Here is a 21,501-nt window from a genome sequence, read left to right as displayed (position 1 = left end):
GGTCTAATTAGCCCCTACACCCACTAATTTTCACTCCCTTTGCTGTGGGACATTTGCATATGTCGGAGGAGCGCGTGAATGCGCAAATGGAAGGACACGGGGAAGGGGGTGACTTGGAATTCAGCCTTTCCATAAACAACCTCAACCCCCTCCCCTAGGCACTTCATCTTAAAGGGGAAGTTCAGTGTTTTCCAACTTAATGTTAGATGGTTTTTCACCCTGAAAGTATTTTATGAGCCATGAGAATCGTATTCATGGTTCGGTTTTCTCTGAACAGCCATTAAAATCTTCAGCTAACCCTAGCCGATGCTAGCAAAAAATCTATGAAAGGGATGGGGGCATTCAGTACTTGTATAAACATGGCCAAAACAACTGTAATCAACAAATTATTTGGTTTGACGTTACATGATTTGACCTTTTTCGTACAGTTCCGCATGCCATGTCCCCATCAATTTCATAGATTTTTAGGCTAGTGGGGGCTAAAATTGGCAGGACTTTGTAACGGCTGTTAAAGCTCATCCCCTACTCAGTACATAGGGGGTAGGGGCTGTTAATGGGCAGGGCCTGGAAAGACATGTTTTTCTACTATCTTGCAATCTGTATATGAGTGGAAGCAGTCTGTAGGATCCCAGGTTTGGAGAACTAGGGACAGGGGTCTCAGGTCACAGAAAGCAAAGGATCTGAGAGATGTTTCTGGATCTCCACCTGCCCTGAGGCGTCCAGGTTCCCGGGCAATGAGGGGAAGCGGAGGCTGCCACTTAGTCTGGATGTTTCCATGAGAGACAGTGACCGTTTGACCGTCGGCTGGGAGGAGAGTGACACGGTCGGCTCCATCTCCGGGGTGACGGACATGGTGTCGTCGGACTCTACAGTCAGATGGATACCGCTGGACAGCGACTCCTGGGATTTCAGGGGTAATTTGAGGTCAGGCTGGGCAGAGCTCTACAACAAAACAATCAAGGGTGAGTATTCAGTCACAGGTTGGAGGTTTAACTACAGTAACACAGCTTCTGTGAATGTTTCAGGTGCTTTGACAGATTTTGTTTTTGTGTCCACCATCATGTTCTCCATGTATCAGAATTCCTACCTGCGTGGATGCTTGGTTGTCCATCTGTATGGGTGGGATCTGGTACATGGTGTGCAACACTGGCGCTCCCGTCCCATATAGGCCAGGTGAGTCTATGGCTGACACAGTGCTGTAAGCGGGCGGTACCGGCGTTATCTGCCTTTGGAGCAGCTGCAGGATGACGTTGATATCGGCAGTCATTTGAATCTCCAGTCTGGTAATGGAGGGATAAAGTGGGGTAAACAAATTAGTGCACAAAATGTGAGCTAAATAAGCAATTTTTGTGCATATGGAACATTTCTGGAATCTTATTTCAGCTCAGTAAACATTTTATTTCAGATTGTACCAGCCAGCGTTGCACCCTAGGTAAGTTGAAAATAAGCTAAAACGTGCAGGCTCAGCTGTTTGTCTGGCTCAACAGTTTTGTAATAGTAAGCGTGTTGTTCCTCGCACCTGTTAAGCTGTGACTGTAGTAGTTCCAGTCGGGACTCCAGCTCACTGGGCCTCTCCTCTGTGAACGGGGGCGGGTGGTATGAGGTCCGAACCGAAGAGGAGCGCCACTGCCTGTTGGAGTACTGGACCGACTGCCTCTCTGGCCAGTATTGAACATACCCAGACATGTTCGGTGAGAGGTTAGAGGTGGCTGGAAACATTTACACAGTGAAAATAACAAAACGTTATTGTTGATCAACTGGTGTCTTTTTGATTATTTTGGGATTCGAATCAGCAACCCTCCGGTCCAGTAATGCTACATAACATACAATTGAAATGGAGGTACCATACTGATCATACTGTACCTGGTTGAGCCCTGTCCACGGGGGCCTCTCTGCCCACTGTGGAGCCACTAGGGGGCTTCAGCCGCACCACTGAGGGGGAGTATTCCAGCCAATCGTCGTCCGGAGGGTACAGCTCCACCTTACCCCCTTGGGTTAGGGGATTGTTTAGGTCCTCGCTGGACTGGGAGCAAGGCGACTCACAGCTGCAGCCCTCCTCCCAGTGGGGCTGTGGGGCTGAATGGCGTTGGCGGTAGGGGTACGGGTCGTCCTGGTCCATGCCGTCTGTCCAAAGTAGAATGTAAAAAATAAGTCCATACAGCTAGCTCGCTTGATACATACAGCCCCTGATTCAACTAATCAACTTAACTTACCAGGACCGTTGCGACAGTCCAGGGAGTGTCCCCTGTGTCGTGGCTTACTACGACTGTATCCACAATCATCACCAGAATCATCAGCCAACAGTATTGGTGGGACCTGGTCAGCCTGACATACCAGACATACAAAAATGGCAAGACACAAACTGAACACATCCCAATACAGTGCCAACAATCCCATTTCATTGGACACAGTGAACCAAAAGGATCTTGTTCATCAATACCATAAATATCCCAAATAAAAAGTGTCCATTTTCTCAGTTTAGCCACTTGCGTGCGTGCGTGTGTGTGTGTTTTTCTTACATCTCTTAGGTCAAAGGTGAACTCCAAGTTTGCCCAAAAGTTGTCGGCAAAGCCTGGGTAAATGTCTAGAACTTCGAGCAGGTCATCCCTCTGAATCCGGTGCAGGTCACAGTAAGTGATGGCGCGCACGTCAGAGTTGGACTTGCCTGGCTCTGCATACATGTGGATAGGCTCCCCAAAGATGTCATTCTTCCCTACAGGATAGAGGGAGGAAGGGGGACAGTGAGAGTACATTAAGGGGGATGGCATCACTTATAGATGGCTGTAATTTTAAAGAATGCTGAACTATAGGATGTAGTTATTGTATATGATTCACATCTGTTTAAGAGGATACTGTATTTAGCTGTGGTCTGGCTGGTCTAGTGGCAATGCCACAGCCTCCAGCACACGTCTACGGTGTCGGCATAGGTTCGAGTCTGACCTACTGCCCTTTGACAACTTCTCTATCCTTCCCCCACTGTCATTCTATATCTGTTTAATAAAATCAGAAAATACCTTACCGTAATTTCCGGACTATTAAGCGCACCTGAATATAAGCTGCACCCATTGAATTAAAAAAAAATATATATATTTTCAACATAAATAAGCCGCACATGTCTATAAGCCGCAGGTGCCTACCGGTACATTGAAACAAATGAACTTTACACAGGCTTTAACGAAACACGGCTTGTAACAAAAATAAATAGGCTTTAACGAAACACGGCTTGTAACAAAAAATAACAAATTTGCAGTAAGCTTTAGTTGTCTTTTTGCAATGTGTCAATTCCTCACGCTGCTGTTTCCAACGTCTTATCATCGACTCATTAAGACCAAGCTCCCGTGCAGCAGCTCTATTTCCTTTTCCAACAACCAGATCAATCGCCTTCAACTTGAAAGCTGCATCATATGCATTTCTCCGTGTCTTTGCCATGATGAGGGTGACAAAATGACTACCGTAATCAGAATGATGGGAAGTTTGAGAGCGCTCGATTTAATCTAAACGGTAAACAAAAAAGTTGTTTGACCATAACCCGTTCGGCAATTTCATTGGTCTAATGAAAGCTTCATGCCGCCAAAAAACTTAGCACGTCACAGAATGTGTTTTTTAATTTTTTTATTTGAAAGCAGGAAAAATCCATATAATAGTTGTTTAAGCCGCGAGGTTCAAAGCCTGGGAAAAAAGTTGCGGCTTATAGTCCGGAATTTACGGTAAATAGAATATTTTGCCTCTTTCTGCTGTTAACCATAGACATGAGAAGGAAAATGATCTTCAGAAACTACATTTACATTTCTAAAATAGTTTGAAAGACATCAATGAATAACATATAGCTAAAGTCAATGCAGCAGATCTGACACGTATTTATTTCACTAGGCAAGTCGGTTAAGAACAAATTCTTATTTACAATGATGGCCTACCAAAAGGCAAAAGGCCTCCTGCGGGGACGGGGGCTGGGATTAAAAAAATAATATAGGACAAAACACACATCACTACGAGAACACTACATAAAGAGAGACCTAAGACAACAACATAGCATGGCAGAAACAACACAGCATGGTAGCAGCACACAACATGGTACAAACATTATTGGGCACAGACAACAGCACAAAGTGCAAGAAGGTAGAGACAACAATATCACGCCAAGCAGCCACAACTGTCAGTAAGTGTCCATGATTGAGTATTTGAATGAAGAGACTGAGATAAAACTGTCCAGTTTGAGTGTTTGTTGCAGCTCGTTCCAGCTGCAGCGAACTGAACAATAGATTTCATAGCCTTCCTTACCCAGTATGGCCACCACGACATCATCATGGGTGACCTGGATGGTACCGCGAGTGATGAAGAAGAGAGAGTTGAGGATGTCTCCAGAGTGGATGAGTGTATCCCCTGGTGGGGCATGCACAGTCTTGAAGCACATTGCCAGAGCCCGCAGACAGGCCTTGCTGCCCCCCCGGAACGCCTTGCAGTTTTGCAGCAGACTGCGGTTCAGGTGCAGACATATATCAGCCTGCAAGCACTCTGGAAAACCCTTCAGCACCTTGGGAGGAAGATGGAAAGTCAACATAAATGTCAAAATCAGTCATTTTGCAATCGGGCATTCTCAATGTGAACTGAGTTTTCAGCACTGCAGTTTATTACGCTAGATGCCTTGGAGATTTGAATAGATTTGTTGACCAGAAGATAGTCTACAGGTATAATGCTTTATAACATGTTATAAGCGCATAGCCTTTATAATTTCTTCAGGCTTATAATATGTTATTTCTCAATGTACTACACCCTAACTGACTGAAAATGGCTGGTATTTAGTCAGGATCATGATGACAGGATTATAAGACGTAAGGAGGTCATACATGCTCATGACAAGTCTTACAATGCATTATAACTGCATCATAATGCATTATACCTGCAGGTTTTACGTAAAGTGTTACCGAAGAAAGTGTTTCTTACGAGTTTGGTGGCCGGTTTTCTACTCACTGCATTCATGTCAATGCCATTGGTGTAGGACCAGGCGTGCTGGAAGTACTCCTCCAGGCGGTTGCGAAGCCCGCTGGGGATCTGGTGGAAGCGGATAAACTCCTTGACCCGCAGCATCTGGGTGTGGTAGCGCGTCGTCCCTGAGTATAGGCGCTGGATGATGGCCGACACGTTTCCAAAGATGCTGGCGTACATGAGAGCTGGAGAATGAGGAGGAGCCAATGGGGCTTATAAAGGCTTATGTCAACAATTGCACGTTGATAATGCAGTATAAGTGACATAATAAAAATATCTTGCAGTTGTTGACATAAGTATTTATGAAATGTGCTATTGAATGCAATGTGTATGGATTGTGAATGTGGTCTGAGTAAATTTAACATTTAGGGACTTACAGCCAATAACCATAACACAGATGGAGAAGAGCTTCTCTGAGTTGGTGTTGGGGGAGACGTTCCCAAAGCCCACACTGGTCAAGCTGCTGAAGGTAAAGTAGAGTGCAGTGATGTAATAGTCCTTAGCGGACGGACCCGAGCCAGGTTCACTTGCGTTGTACGCCTTGCCCAGCTGCTCAGCCAGGTTGTCCAGCCAACCTGTCTCAGTGTAGGGCCTCTCCACGTAGCCAACAGCGTACCAGATACAGGCCAGCCAATGGGCGATGAGCACAAAGGTGCACATGAGCAGGAAGAGGACAGCTGCCCCGTACTCCGAGTAGCGGTCGAGCTTCCGCGCCACACGAACCAACCGAAGCAGCCGCGCTGTTTTCAGCAGGCCAATCAAGGTGGCCATCTTTAGTAGGTGGGCATTTATTGAGAACAGTAGCGAGAAGATGGGAAAAGAGATGCAGAATGAATTGATGGGAAAATGGCTACAGGTTACTAGCAAATTTTGTTTTAAATAAGTAATCTGGGATCTGAAACCCGCTCTCCCACGGGAGAAACCAGCATCTTGACCATTAGATCAAAAGGGAATTCTTTCTTGGACTGATGGCAACTGACTTTTTTTTATTGCATGAGCCCAACTCATGTCCGCTAAATAAGCTTTAACCTTTATATTGTCTTATAAGGGTTAAAATATTCTATGCCTATCTGGTTGGTATTTACTCAGGATCATTGAGAGATTAACCCACTTTTGATGTCTTATTAAAGGCGTAAATGCTTTATAATGCATTATACCTGTTGGCTTCAAGTAAAGTGTTAGCCCACCAAAAAGGTTGGTTGCATTATTCTCACCTCGTCAGACCCTGAGCGGAAGATAAGCAGGTCGAAGGGTAGGGCGGCCACCAGGTCGATGGCAAACCACCCCTTGAGGTAATGCACAGCGATCTTCCACGGCTGGGTCACCACCTCGTCGTTGGGGTTGACGAACGTTGTGCGAAAGTTGATCCCGATATCCACAATGACCAGTACATCCACCATGAGGTCCACCACGTTTAGTGGATTGCAGGTATAGCCGCAACGCCGCCGCAGCGAGTCCCCACGCTCATCCAATAGGAAGGCGGCCGAGTAGGGGGTGAAGAGGGCTGTGTAGAGGACCAGGAGGAGGATGACCCAGTCCCACGCCGCTTTGACAGGGCTGTAGTGCAGCATGGTCCATGCGTGGGTGACCGGGGCCTTGATTTTGTACTCCGGTAGGACGTCAGCACCCAGAGACAGAACCTAACAGAGATCCAAATTATATTTGAGTGTTTCATCAGCATAGAGTGGGGCCAGAGGCATTCAGCAAGTGCTCGCACACCAATTACTAATCAATACTTATTACTTTGTTAATTCGATTTGAAGGCAAGTAGTGCAACCTGCTGTAGCCTACTGATTGTGTATATGTTCATGTATTGCTTTTCTCAGTAAACAGATACGGTGCCTTGAGAAAGTATTCACACCCCTTGACCTTTTCCACGTTTGGGTGTTACATCCTGAAATTAAAATGGATTAAATTGAGATTTGTTTTTATCACTGGCCTACACACAATACCCCATAATGTCTAAGTGGAATTTTTACAAATTAAAAACTGCATTTTTTTTAGTCAATAAGTATTCCACCCCTTTGTTATGGCAAGCCTAAATAAGTTTATGAGTAAAACTTAAATCACATAATAAGTTGCATGGACTCACTTTGTGTGCAATAAGTGTTTAACGTGATTTGTTTAATAACTACCCCATCTCTGTAGCCCCATAAACCAGGTCCCTCGGTCGAGCAGTGAATTTCAACCACAAAGACCAGGGCAGTTTTCCAATATCTTGCAAAGAAGGGCACCTATTGGTAAATGGGTAAAAAAAGCAGACATTGAATATCCCTTTGAGCATGGTGACGATTAATTACACTTTGGATGGTGTATCGATACACCCAGTCACTACAGAGATGCAGTTGCCAATACACCCAGTCACTAACTCAGTTGCTGAAGAGGAAGGAAACTGCTCAGGAATTTCACCATGAGGGCAATGGTGAATTTAAAACCGTTAGAGTTTAATGGCTGTGATATGAGAAAACTGAGAATGGATCAACAACATTGCAGTTACTCCACAATACTAACCTAATTGGAAGAATGAAAAGAAGAAAGCCTGTACAGAATATAAATATTCCAACACATGCATCCTGTTTGCAACAAGGTACTAAAGTAACATACTGACCAGATCACCATCGTGCGTATGTAGATTTTTTTCCACCCACACCAGACGCGATCGGGACACACAGGTTGAAATATCAAAACAAACTCTGAACCAACTATATTAATTTGGGAACAGGTCAAAAAGTATTAAACATTTATGACAATAGCTAGCTAGCTTTCTGTTGCTAGTTAATTTGTCCTCTACTCCGACAATTAATCCACAGATGAAAGGGTAACGTTAAACAGAGTTCGTTTCTAGTAATCTCCTACAGGCTTGTTCTTTGGACTTTACAGTGAGGGAAAAAAGTATTTAATCCCCTGCTGATTTTGTACATTTGCCCACTGACAAAGAAATGATCAGTCTATAATTTTAATGGTAGGTTTATTTGAACAGTGAGAGACAGAATAACAACTAAGAAATCCAGAAAAACACATGTCAAAAATGTTATAAAATGATTTGCATTTTAATGAGGGAAATAAGTATTTGACCCCTCTGCAAAACATGACTTAGTACTTGTTGGCAAAACCCTTGTTGGCAATCACAGAGGTCAGACGTTTCTTGTAGTTGGCCACCAGGTTTGCACACATCTCAGGAGGGATTTTGTCCCGCTCCTCTTTGCAGATCTTCTCCAAGTCTTTAAGGTTTCGAGGCTGACGTTTGGCAACTCGAACCTTCAGCTCCCTCCACAGATTTTCTATGGGATTAAGGTCTGGAGACTGGCTAGGCCACTCCAGGACCTTAATGTGCTTCTTCTTGAGCCACTCCTTTGTTGCCTTGGCCGTGTGTTTTGGGTCATTGTCATGCTGGAATACCCATCCACGACCCATTTTCACTGCCCTGGCTGAGGGAAGGAGATTCTCACACAAGATTTGACAGTACATGGCCCCATCCATCGTCCCTTTGATGCGGTGAAGATGTCCTGTCCCCTTAGCAGAAAAACCCCCCCAAAGCATAATGTTTCCACCTCCATGTTTGACGGTGGGGATGGTGTTCTTGGGGTCATAGGCAGCATTCCTCCTCCTCCAAACACAGCGAGTTGAGTTGATGCCAAAGAGCTCCATTTTGGTCTCATCTGACCACAACACTTTCACCCAGTTGTCCTCTGAATAATTCAGATGTTCATTGTCAAACTTCAGTCGGGCATGTATATGTGCTTCTTGAGCAGGGGGACCTTGCGGGCGCTGCAGGATTTCAGTCCTTCACGGTGTAGTGTGTTACCAATTGTTTTCTTGGTGACTATGGTCCCAGCTGCCTTGAGATCATTGACAAGATCCTCCCGTGTAGTTCTGGGCTGATTCCTCACCGTTCTCATGATCATTGCAACTCCAAGGTGAGATCTTGCATGGAGCCCCAGGCCCAGGGAGATTGACAGTTCTTTTGTGTTTCTTCCATTTGCGAATTATTGCACCAACTATTGTCACCTTCTCACCAAGCTGCTGTGCTCAGCACAGAAAAAACCTAGACAACCTGGTTCAGTCTGCTTTCCATCAGGACAATAACCTAAAACACAAGGCCAAATCTACACTGGAGTTGCTTACCAAGAAGACCGTGAATGTTCCTGAGTGGCCAGGTTACAGTTTTGACTTAAATCTACTTCAAAATCTATGGCAAGACCTGAAAATGGTTCTCTAGCAATGATCAACAACCAATTTGACAGAGCTTAAATAAATGTTTTTATAATAAATTGCCAAATGTTGCACAATCCAAGTGTGGAAAGCTCTTAGAGACTTACCCAGAAAGACACAGCTGTAAGTCAAGGGGTATAAATACTTTCTAAAGGGACTGTACATAACGTGTTACATTGAGGGTGAGATTGAAATAGGCTCATTTATACTCACATTGATGTACATTTCTGTCTATAGTATTCACTATTCAAAAACGTTAAAATATATATTCAAGCACTTCCTCCACCATGTACTACATAACAAACACACACAAAAACAACAGTTCTTAAAGGACAAGTTATTTTTTTTTTACTTGTTACTTAAAATGTTTAATCTTACCTTGAACGTAGTAATCTGCGCAAGAAAAACAAATCTGTGGTTCGGATTTGTAAATATCTTCTGTCATTGTTTCCCCATTTTAATCCTATTGTGTTTTTGGTTAGCCATGGCTAAAGTTAGTTGAAGTTGGCTGATTAAAGCAACACTGGATTACATTTTCTCCTAGCCCACTTTCAGGGTCAAAATAAATGTAAATATAAAAAATACAAAAAATTATATCGTCTTAAAGGTCTATTTTTTTTTTATCTCAATATCAAATTATTTCTGGGGAACAATTAAGTACCTTACTGTGATTGTTTTTCAATTAAAATGGTCAAAAAGAAACAATAGCTTCTTAGCGAAGAGCAATTTCTCAAGCAAGAATTTTGCTAGGACTGTCAGTGGGCTGAGTGGGGAGAGGAAAACTAGTTTTTATTTGCAGAGTTTTGGAACTCTTTCTTATTGGTCTATTAACTAATTTACCGCCTTAACAAAGCCATCCAGACCAGCTCTTATGGACAAAGTAGTCAACTATTGTCTATCACAACCCCAGCATAGCAATAGTGTCGCTGATTAACTCCAGATCACATAGAAAAGACAACAGATAGCTAGCTGTAAGGTATTTTCTCCCTTTCACATTTATAGTTGGAGAGGAATAAGGGATCTTGCTGTCTGATAACCTTGTCTCTGATTATGTTCATAATCAATCAGGCGTGAGATCGGGGGAACACCTGTGTTTACAAACTGACTCTAGTCCTCAAATACTCTCCCATCTGGTGGACATCTGTGAACTGGCTAATTTTCATAAACTGTTGTTCAAAGCAGCATGTGGTCCTGCCTCTCATGAGTACCCCACCCCGACAAACACACAATACTGATTAGTGATGCTCGGGTTGACTCATAACCCACAGTCCCAACGGTTTAACTGTCTGCCCAGCCTGGTCTCAGACTAGACGTAACATAGTAAACATAAATCCGGCACTCAAATTAGTATGATTTCATACGTTTGGTATGGTTACATAAGACAGATGGTTACTTACTTACAAATATACATTTCTATATCGTAAAACTAGATATGTTAACATCAAAGTTATCATTTCTGGCGCAGGCGTTGCGATAGCGACCCACCTCGACAACATCCGGTGAAATTGCAGAGTGCCAAATTCAAAATACAGAAATAGTCATAATAAACATTTATAAAAAATACAAGTGTTATACATCGGCTTAAAGATTAACTTCTTGTTAATCCAGCTGCTTTGTCAGATTTCAAAAAGGCTTTACGGCAAAAGCATACCATGTGATTATCTGAGGACAGCGCCTCGCTTACAAAAGCATACAAACATTTTACAACCAAGTAAAGGAATTACAAAAGTCAGAAATAGTGATAAAATTGATCACTTACCTTTGAAGAGCTTCATATGGTTGCAGTCACAAGAGTCCCAGATACACAATAAATGTTCGTTTTGTTTGATAAAGTCCCTCTTTATATCCCAAAAACTCAGTTTGTTGGCGAGTTTTCTTCAGTAATCCACTGGTTCCAAGGTGGTCAAAACATGCAGACGAATACATCCTAATAGTACCGGTAAAGTTTGTTGAAACATGTCAAACGATGTTTATAATTAATCCTCAGGTTGTCAATTGTCTAAATAATCAACAATATTTCAACCGGACAATAGCGTATTCAATAGAAAGGAAAAACAATGAAGGGCGCGCAATCGGTCATGCACGCAAACCAACTCTGCATTCTTCCTCAGTCCACTGACAAAAAGGTCTCGTTCTTCTTAATTTTTCAGAAAACAAGCCTGAAACAATGTCTAAAGACTGTTGACATCTAGTGGAAGCCATAGCAACTGCAATCTTGGTCCTAGCCCATTAGATACTGTATAGGCATTCATTTGAAAATACCCACATCAACAAAATCCCACTTCCTGGATGGATTTTCCTCAGGTTTCAATAAAGCGAAAACAATACATAAAAAAAATCATAAAATATATAATTGTTGTGCAATTTATATCTATCATTTTGGTTTTTCTTTCATTATTTTTAGGCTATCTATCATTACTGCATAAGCTTTAAGGCCTAACTTTACATATGCCAAATAGCCTACAAGCCAATCGCTAAACGCTTTTAAGAACCATCAGAAAAAGTTAACCTTGATCCACTGAAGCAAAAAGGACAATGTTTGAGTTGATTTCAGTAAGGGAAAAGCTGTGAAATGGAGAGTTGAAAATAAAGAAAAGAGAGGGCCAGAAAAGTATGGTTTGGGAAAGATTTGGCGTAATGGAAATAGAGGATGATAGCAATGCCTATGTTACAGTATGTGTGATGATTGTGAGGCGCTATACTCATTCGACTGTCACAAGATGGGGACTTCAAATAGGCCTTAGGCACGCCACGGTAACTTTAGCCTACTGTTCAAATGGGTTAAATGGAAACTGAAATCTGGACACTGACTGCATGTCTATAACCTATCCTTAATATTAACTCCTGCAGAATTAACTATTTCTTGCAGTAAAATGATACACCAAATTTAAATTTTGACTCGGGAACAGGAGTGGAGAAATATATATTTCATTCAGCATCTTCAGAGAATACGAATGCGCAGTTAGCACCTCTACAGATGTATATATCTTTATCAGCATCATAAAAGCTAATAGTATTGTCACGTCCTGACCAGTATAGAGGATTATTTGTTATTGTAGTTTGGTCAGGACGTGGCAGAGGGTAGTTAGTTTATGTATTCCGGGGTTTTGGGTTTCTTTTCTATGTTTGTGTTTCTATGGGTTTTCTATCTGTTCTGTTTCTATGTTAGTTAATTGGGGTATGGACTCTCAATTGAAGGCAGGTGTTTTCTAGTTGCCTTTGATTGGGAGTCCTATATATTAGGGTGTGTTTGGTCTTGTTGTTTGTGGGTAGTTGTTTTAGCACTGCTATACGTGTGTAGCCTGCTATACTGTTCCTGTCGGTCATTGTTTTCTTGTTTTTGTTCGTGGTGTTCACATTATAATAAATTATGATGAGCACGCAATCCGCTGCATATTGGTCCACTTTTTCCGACAGCGATTTCAACATATCTTCTGACGAAGAGGATCGTGACAAGTATTTTAACCACATAAGATTTCAGTTGGGCTTAGATGCATATTTTATCAGAAACATGTCATTTTCACGGCTTACTGTTCCATACTTTTTTGAGTTATTTATTGCATTTTCTCCCTGGTCCCTAAATGTATTAGCTCCATAAAAGAAGCAGAGATGACAGAAAAAAACTTTACGATGTTAACTAAATTGAAGCATTAATTCTATCATTTATGACATTATTCTGGTAAGCAAGGGTTTATTAGTCTTCTACACTCTACAAATTAGGGGTTCAACAAATGTTCTTCTAAGATCCTCAACGTTCTTCGAAGAACCTTATGGTTCTTGTCACTGAAAATAGAGGATTCATTGAGGAACCGCCTTAGTTGATGGGGGTTCTTGTAGGACCCTAACTGCCCAACTGAACTTTTGGATTTGAATTTGAAAGGACAGCAGGTGCAGGCACTTAACTGAAAAATGTTAATATCTCAATTTAAGTTAAGTGCCTGCACCGGCTGTCCTTTCAAATTCAAATCTAAAGTTTCAGTTGGGCAGTTAGGGTCCTGTAAGAACCCCCACCAACTAAGGCGCAACACAATTCAACAGATGCATTTGGCATGCTGACTGCAGGAATGACCACCAGAGCTGTTGCCAGAGAATTTAATGTCTTTTTAGAGAATTTGGCAGTACGTCCAACCGGCCTCACATCTGCAGACCATGTGTAACCACGCCAGCCCATGACCTCCCACATCCGAAATCTTCACCTGCAGGATCATCTGAGACCAGCCACCTGGACAGCTGATGAAACTGAGGAGTATTTCTGTCTGTAATAAAGCCTGTTTGTGGGGGGAAACTCATTCTGATAGGCTGGGCCTTGCTCCACAGTGGGTGGGCCTATGGCTGCGTCCCTGCACAGTCATTTGAAATCTATATATTAGGGCCTAATACGTTTATTTTAATTGACTGATTTCCTTATATATATATATATATATATACTGTAACTTAGTGAAATTGTTGTTGCGTTTATACAGTTGAAGTCGGAAGTTTACATACACTTAGGTTGGATTCATTAAAACTAGTTTTTCAACCACTCCACACATTTTTTGTAAACAAACTATAGTTTTGGCAAGTCGGTTGGGACATCTACTTTGTGCACGACACAAGTAATTTTTCCAACAATTGTTTACAGATTATTTCACTTATAATTCACTGTATCACAATTTCAGTGGGTCAGAAGTTTAAATACACCAAGTTGACTGTGCCTTTAAGCAGCTTGGAAAATTCCAGAAAATGATGTCATGGCTATAGAAGCTTCTGTTAGGCTAATTGACATAATTTGAGTCAATTGGAGGTGTACCTGTGGATGTATTTCAAGACCTACCTTCGAACTCAGTGCCTCTTTGCTTGACATCATGGGGAAATCAAAAGAAATCAGCCAAGACCTCAGAAAAAAATATGTGGACCTCCACAAGTCTGGTTCATCCTTGGGAGCAATTTCCAAATGCCTGAAGGTACCAGGTTCATCTGTACAAACAATAGTATGCAAATATAAACACCATGGGACCACGCAGCTGTCATACCACTCAGGAAGGAGACGCATTCTGTCTCCTAGAGATTAACGTACTTTGGCGCAAAAAGTGCAAATCAATCCCAGAATAGCAGCAAAGGACCTTGTGAAGATGCTGGAGGAAACAGGTACAAAAGTATCTATATCCACAGTAAAACGAGTCCTATATCGACATAACCTGAAAGGCCGCTCAGCAAGGAAGAAGCCACTGCTCCAAAACCGCCATAAAAAAGCCAGACTACTGCACATGGGGACAAAGATCGTACTTTTTGGAGAAATGTCCTCTGGTCTGATGAAACAAAAATAGAACTGTTTGGCCATAATGACCATCATTATGTTTGGAGGAAAAAGGGGGACGCTTGCAAGCCGAAGAACACCATCCCAACCGTGAAGCACGGGGGTGGCAGCATCATGTTGTGGGGGTGCTTTGCTGCAGGAGGGACTGGTGCACTTCACAAAATAGATGGCATCATGAGGCAAGAAAATGATGTGGATATATTGAAGCAACATCTCAAGGCATCAGTCAGGAAGTTGAAGCTTGGTCGCAAATGGGTCTTCCAAATGTACAATGACCCCAAGCATACTTCCAAAGTTGTGGCAAAATGGCTTAAGGACAACAAAGTCAAGGTATTGGAGTGGTCATCACAAAGCCCTGACCTCAATCCTATAGAAAATGTGTGGCCAGAACTGAAAAAGCGTGTGCTGGCAAGGAGGCCTACAAAACTGACTCAGTTACACCAGCTCTGTCAGAAGGAATGGGCCAGAATTCACCCAACTTACTGTGGGAAGCTTGTAGAAGTCTACCTGAAACACGTGACCCAAGTTCAACAATTTAAAGGCAATGCTACCAAATACTAATTGAGTGTATGTAAACTTCTGACCCACTGGGAATGTGATGAAAGAAATAAAAGCTGAAATAAATCATTCTCTCTATTATTATTCTGACATTTCACATTCTTAAAATAAAGTGATGATCCTAACTGACCTAAGACATGGAATTTTTATTGACTAGCCTGACTAGCCTACAGCACAATTTCTATAAGCCAGCAGCATACCATCCTGCATCCTACTGCTAGCTTGCTTTTGAAGCTAAGCAGGGTTGGTCCTGGATGGGAGACCAAATGATGCTGGAAGTGGTGGTGGCCAGTAGGAGGCACCCTTTCCACTGGTCAAAAACATATATATATAAATCCCATTCCCCCAGGGCTGTGATTGGGGACGTTGCCCTATTTCGGGTGTTGTTTTTTTGGGATGTTAAACGGGTGTCTTGACTCTCTGTGGTCACTAAAGATCCCATGAAACTTACCATAAAAGTAGGGGTGTTAACCCTGGTGTCCTGGCAAAATTCCCAATCTGGCCCTCTAACCATCACGGTAATCTAATCATCCCTAGTTTACAATTGGCTCTTTCATCCCCCCTCCTCTCCCCTGTAACTATTCCCCAGGTTGTTGATGTAAATGAGAATGTGTTCTTAGTCAACTTATCTGGTTAAATAAAATAAAACAAATATTTGCGGGTTGGTGTACGCCTCAGATTGTCACTTTATCACATATTGTCAGGCTTGCAGCAGCAGTGTGCATTCATGGATGCCAAGGGAAGGCAGACTTCCCCAAATATTTCACCAATAAAAATGATAAAATAATTAATTTTGTCTGTGTGGCTGAATCTCACAGGAGAAATCATCAGAGCAAGGGAAACAGCGCCACTGTCTGTGTAGGCCATATATCTGATGCTGTATGGAAACAAAAGAGTATGGCATGTTGCCGCCGTTGCGTTTGATAGATTCAAGCAGGCATTTGGCCTCCCTTGATAAAAAAAGTATCGTCCTGGAGCAGTAAAACAACGGTTTGGATTTGGCTTCACACCAATCAAATCACATCCTTGAGCAAATGTCATCATTGTCAGAAAAACGTGTCCCTTTCTGATCTGCTTGTGTTGATGTTCTGCGTCGCTAGCTTGCTAAAATGGTTCCCTTTCCTAAGCCTTGGATGGAGATGGGGATTTGGACTCGTGGTTTTGACTTAATTCTCTGTACATAACAATGATTATGATGGCGATTCTGATCCAACCATAAATTCATATATTGTGCGAATGGCCTGAGACAAAGTTCGATATGTAAGCCTAGGAGGCTCACGTTAACTAGTTAGCTAACTTAGCTGGTTCATTGTTGCCCATATGAGGAAGTTAGGCTACCTAGGTAAAATGCTTGCTAGCCTATGAAAACAAAAACAAAGCGTACAAAGCCATAGACTGTTTTGCCAACATGAGAGGAGGACGGCATTGGTGTTCAACTAGTCTACAAGTAGGGTGAGTCCCCAATTTCTAAAAAAAAGTTTTTGGTATCTCTAAGTTTGTTTTCAGAGTATTAAACTAAGCATATATAGCCTTGTTGATTTGATGAGGTTGAAGTTGAAATAGTCCTGGAATAGCGGAGGCAGTACTCCAATTGTCTTTGTGCTGACTTGTGATAACTGTGGTTTTAAATCAGTAGTTGTTTAGTAAACTGTCAAACATTAACTTGCTTGAACACGCTGCAGGTTATATAACTGTTTGTTACATGCAATATTTGCTTTGTTGTTGCTCTCCGGATGTTTCTCTCCGGTTTTGTGATGAAACAAACTTATGTGTAGTTGAATTTATTCCGCCACCGTGTGACTTGTTTTTTTTATTGTCACAGCCTTATTGTATATCACAGTGGAGTATGAACGAATGGGTTATAGAGCAAATATCACAACAAAAGTTGCAATATGGCTTTTTTACTGGCTTTGTTTCCCCAGCGATTTTCATTAGCAATTGAGGGCAGTTGCAGGTGGAAAAACAGCTGACCCCGCACACCACTAATACTGATCCCATTTGAATAAAAATAGAAAGTAAGAGAGAGAAAGAGAAAGGAAGAAAGAGGGACACAGTAAGAGAAACCAAAAGGTGGAAAAAGGGGCAAAGAAACCAGAGACAAAGGAAGCCTTCATAAATTATTTATAAGGCCTACATGCTTCAGAAATCATTAATAAGCGAATGCCATGCCATAAAAAGGGCGGGAAAAGGGTTATGGCCCATATGGAAAAGCACCAGATGTAATGACATTTTAGGCTACATCACCCTCTACTATGACCTTGTTTATTCATGATTTGTGAAGCATCTACACTGAACAAAAATATAAAATGCAACATGTAAAGTGTTGGTCCCATGTTTCATGAGCTGGAATAAAAGATCCCAGAAATGTTCAATACACACATTGTTGTATATTGCTTTTATATTTTTGTTCAATTTACAGTACCAGTCAAAAGTTGACACACCTACTCATTCCAGGGTTTTTATTTATTTTTACTATTTCCTACATTGTAGAATAATAGTGAAGACATAAAACCTATGAAATAACACATATGGAATCATGTAGTAACTAAAAAAAGTGTTAAACAAATCAAACTTAACAGGTGTGCCTTGTTAAAAGTTAACTTGTGGAATTTCTTTCCTTAATGCGTTTGAGCCAATCAGTTGTGTTGTGACAAGGTAGGGTTGGTATACAGAAGATAGCCCTATTCGGTAAAAGACCAAGTCCATATTATGGCAAGTACAGCTCAAATAACAAAGGGAAACGACAGTCCATCCTTACTTTAAGACATGATGGTCAGTCAATACGGAACATATCAAGAACTTTGAAAGTTTCTTAGAGTGCAGTCGCAAAAACCATGAAGCGCTATGATGAAACTGGCTCTCATGAGGACCGCCACAGGAAAGGAAACCCAGAGTTACCTCTGCTGCAGAGGACAATTTCATTAGAGTTGCCAGCCTCATAAATTGCAGCCCAAATAAATGCTTCATAGAGTTCAAGTAACAGACATCTCAACATCAACTGTTCAGAGGAGACTGCCTTCACTAAACCACCACTAAAGGACACCAATAATAAGAAGACACTTGCTTGGGCCAAGAAACACAAGCAATGGACATTAGACCGGTGGAAATCTGTCCTTTGGTCTGATGAGTCCAAATTTGAGATTATTGGTTCCAACCACTGTGTCTTTGTGAGATGCAGAGTAGGTAAACGGATGATCTCTTCATATGTGGTTCCCACCGTGAAGCATGGAGGAAGAGTTGTGATGGTGCTTTGCTGGTGACATAGTTTGTGATTTATTTAGATTTCATGGCACACTTAACCAGCATGGCTACCACAGCATTCTGCAGCAATATGCCATCCCATCTGGTTTGCGCTTAATGGGACTATCATTTGTTTTTTAACAGGACAATGACCCAAAACACACCTCCAGGCTGTGTAAGGGCTATTTGACCAAGAAAGAGATTGATGGAGTGCTGCATCAGCTGACCTGGCCTCCACAATCACCCAACCCAACCCAATTGATATGATTTGGACCACAAAGTGAAGGAAAAGCAGCCAACAAGTGCTCAGCATATGTGGGAACTCCTTCAAGACTGTTGGAAAAGCATTCCTCATGAAGCTGGTTGAGAAAATGCCAAGAGTGTGCAAAGCTGTCATCAAGGCTACTTTAAAGAATATAAAACATAAAACATATTGATTTAACACTTTTTGGGTTACTACATGATTCCATATGTGTTATTTCATAATTATGTCTTCACTATTATTCTACAATGTAGAAAATAGTAAAAATAAATAAAAACCCTGGAATGAGTAGGTGTCTCCAAACTTTTGACTGGTACTGTATATAGGGCTCATGAAGACTAGGAATGCTCTATGAAGCCTTTAAGTTGATGTCCATTTCAATTGGATTCAATTAAATGTGCTAATCACCTTTTGACAGAAAGGTCAACAGTCATGGCCATGGGTCCCATACATGCATTATAGACTGCACAGTACAAAACTACACCCTGTTGTCCTTCACTGATATCAAACACACATTATACCATGGCACTGAACCAGGATACTGTCCCTGGGGCTCCAGCAGGCATAGATTGGACAGTGGCAGCCAGCCATTCTCCACACCCAGGAGATATAACATCTATTCAACCCCCGTAGTGATTTTTCCACTAGCTGGTCAACCACATTGCCTCCCACGTGCCCTAATACTGATACCAGGCATCAATGATTTCCCTGTAGGGTGCCAAGTCAGTATGAGTCACGGGTTAGAGGACAAATCTCAATACACCAACAAAGCACCGCATTGAGCAAATAAATTCAGTGAGCGATCGGAGACAGCTCTATGCAAGTTGTGTAACTTTGATTAGAAATGTGTGTGTGTGGAGAGGTGGAGACCTTCCCCTAGAATGTTTCGCCTTTCTATGCTAACTTATGGCATTTCTACACTATCTAGTTTCTACATTTCTACACTATTCCCCTGTCCCTATACTGGAAGTGATGCCTACTATTATATGACATGATATGATATTAAATGTTTATTCCTGAACAGTTTTCAGCTGTGCTAACATAATTGCAAAAGGGTTTTCTAATGATCAATTAGCCCTTTAAAATGATAAACTTGGATTAGCTAACACAATGTGCCATTGGAACACAGGAGTGATGGTTGCTGATAGGTGCCCTTCTTTGCAAGGCATTTCAAACACAGATTCAACTCCCTTGTGGTTGAATCTGTGTTTGAAATTAACTGCTCAACTGAGGGACTTTATAGATAATTGTATGTGTGGGGTACAGAGAGGAGGTAGTCATTCGAAAATCATGTTAAACACTACTATTGCACACAGAGAGTCCAGGCAACTTATTATGTGACTTGTTAAGCAAATGTTTATTCCTGAACTTATTTAGGCTTGCTGTATAACAAAGGGGTTGACTACTTACTGAATCAAGACATTTCAGCTTAACATTTTTTTATTAACATAATTCCACTTTGACATGATTGGGTATTGTGTGTAGGCCAGTGACACAAAATCTACATTTAATCAATTTGAATTCAGGCTGTAACACAAAATGTGGCAAAGGGGTGTGAATACACTGTATACATTTTTATACTATACTTATACACACACACACACACACACACACACACACACACACACACACACACACCACCCTACCTGTGTGACCTTCTCTGTGACGTTCTGTGTGCGCTCCTTCACCTTGGCTGAGGCAAGGAGCTCCACCCTGGAGGCTGGGGGGGACAGCATGTCGGGTTTGAAGGGAGGGGGGGCCCGGTTGGCTGTTCCCCAAGTCTTCATTAGGTCAGAGTCGGACGTGGAGTTCAGCTGGCAAAGCTGGAGGTCTGATGGAGCTCCAGTGTTCCCACCAGACAGGTAATTCGGGGCCAATGACAGGAGACAAAGAAAAACAGGCACCCATGTTTAGTTAAAAAGACAATGACATGAGTCCCAATGTGGTTATGTATGCATTTGCTTATTAACATTTTGATGAAGAACCAAAATATGATTTCCTATCTTGACCCAGAACCAAGTTTGTCACAAGAGACTAGAATTAGCAAATATCCTATTATAGAGTGACTATTGTGGCAGAATTCAACCTTTCAGCTCCCCTTCTCTTTTCAAAACTCCCCACAAGTTTGGAGTGTTGTGATGCTAAAAGAAAATCCATATAGTTACCTAAATTAAGGTGCATATCTCCCCTCCCCTAATTTGTGGCAGCTAAATGAGGTAATGGGGGTGTTTCCCCATCACACCAATTTTCTTTTACTGTATCTGTGACAAATTGCACTCTTGTTGATGTAGATGCATACCAGAAAACACATAAACATCCCTATTTTCATTGCCTCCGGTCGGAATCATTCAAAGGCACGTTGTAGAATGTCAGGGAAATAGCCTTTTAAAAGGCACATTGTCTGTAGCGCCATGCGCAGCGCTACAACACTCCTTTGAATTAATTCCGACCTCCATTTTAGTAGGGGGAGGAAATGTTTGACTATGTTTGACATGATTTCAGGACTAGAATTCATGTACATTGCTATGACAAACATTAGAATAATGGCTTTTAAAAAGGAAACTTTATTATTATTAGGTTGCGAGCAAAAGACCTGGCTTCAAATACGTGTGTATTTGAATATCTGGTATTTCAAATAATTTCTGTGTACACAGCCCAAAACAAGTACTTTTTTATTTGAGTATTTGAATGGTTATTTGTCAAAACCAACTAGTATGTTCAAATACTTATTTCAAATACTATTTTGAAATACCTGGGTTAAATGCATGGGAGTGTATTTGAGTTAGTGTATTACAGTTTTTCAAATACTTTCTAAGTGTATTTCCAAATAATTAAAAATATTAAACAACTTGTCTTGTCAAATAAAATATATCTGAATACATACTTCAAAATGTATGTGAAAGTAATTGAGATTTTTGAAATAGTATTTGAACCCAGGTCTGTTGAGCAA

General features: G+C 41.7%; 1 protein-coding gene across 1 annotated transcript; it reads right to left on the bottom strand.

Moving 5' to 3' along the window:
• Positions 1–533: 533 nt before the first annotated feature.
• kcnh6b (potassium voltage-gated channel, subfamily H (eag-related), member 6b) lies at positions 534–20,432 on the bottom strand. The gene is made up of 11 exons (XM_029713052.1): positions 20,198–20,432; positions 6,198–6,623; positions 5,361–5,754; positions 4,942–5,168; positions 4,279–4,531; positions 2,520–2,713; positions 2,214–2,325; positions 1,864–2,124; positions 1,520–1,709; positions 1,088–1,280; positions 534–942 (listed from the first exon to the last, which is right to left on the bottom strand). The coding sequence occupies exons 1-11, from the start codon at positions 20,336–20,338 to the stop codon at positions 658–660; spliced, it is 2,676 nt and encodes an 891-aa protein (XP_029568912.1). The 5' UTR covers positions 20,339–20,432; the 3' UTR covers positions 534–657.
• Positions 20,433–21,501: the final 1,069 nt, after the last annotated feature.

This window comes from Salmo trutta, chromosome 2 (genome assembly GCF_901001165.1).
Source record: "Salmo trutta chromosome 2, fSalTru1.1, whole genome shotgun sequence".
NCBI lineage: Eukaryota > Metazoa > Chordata > Actinopteri > Salmoniformes > Salmonidae > Salmo > Salmo trutta.
This window is presented reverse-complemented; position numbering and strand designations above follow the sequence as displayed.

Bases quoted from the DNA above. Each gene is read 5' to 3' on its own strand.
- kcnh6b (XM_029713052.1), bottom strand. From the start codon at position 20,338: ATGAAGACTTGGGGAACAGCCAACCGGGCCCCCCCTCCCTTCAAACCC. The intron at 2,714-4,278 runs GTAAGGAAGGCT...TCTATCCTGTAG, and splicing joins TGTCGTGGTGGCCATACTGG to GGAAGAATGACATCTTTGGG. The intron at 2,125-2,213 runs GTAAGTTAAGTT...TACTTTGGACAG, and splicing joins GGACTGTCGCAACGGTCCTG to ACGGCATGGACCAGGACGAC.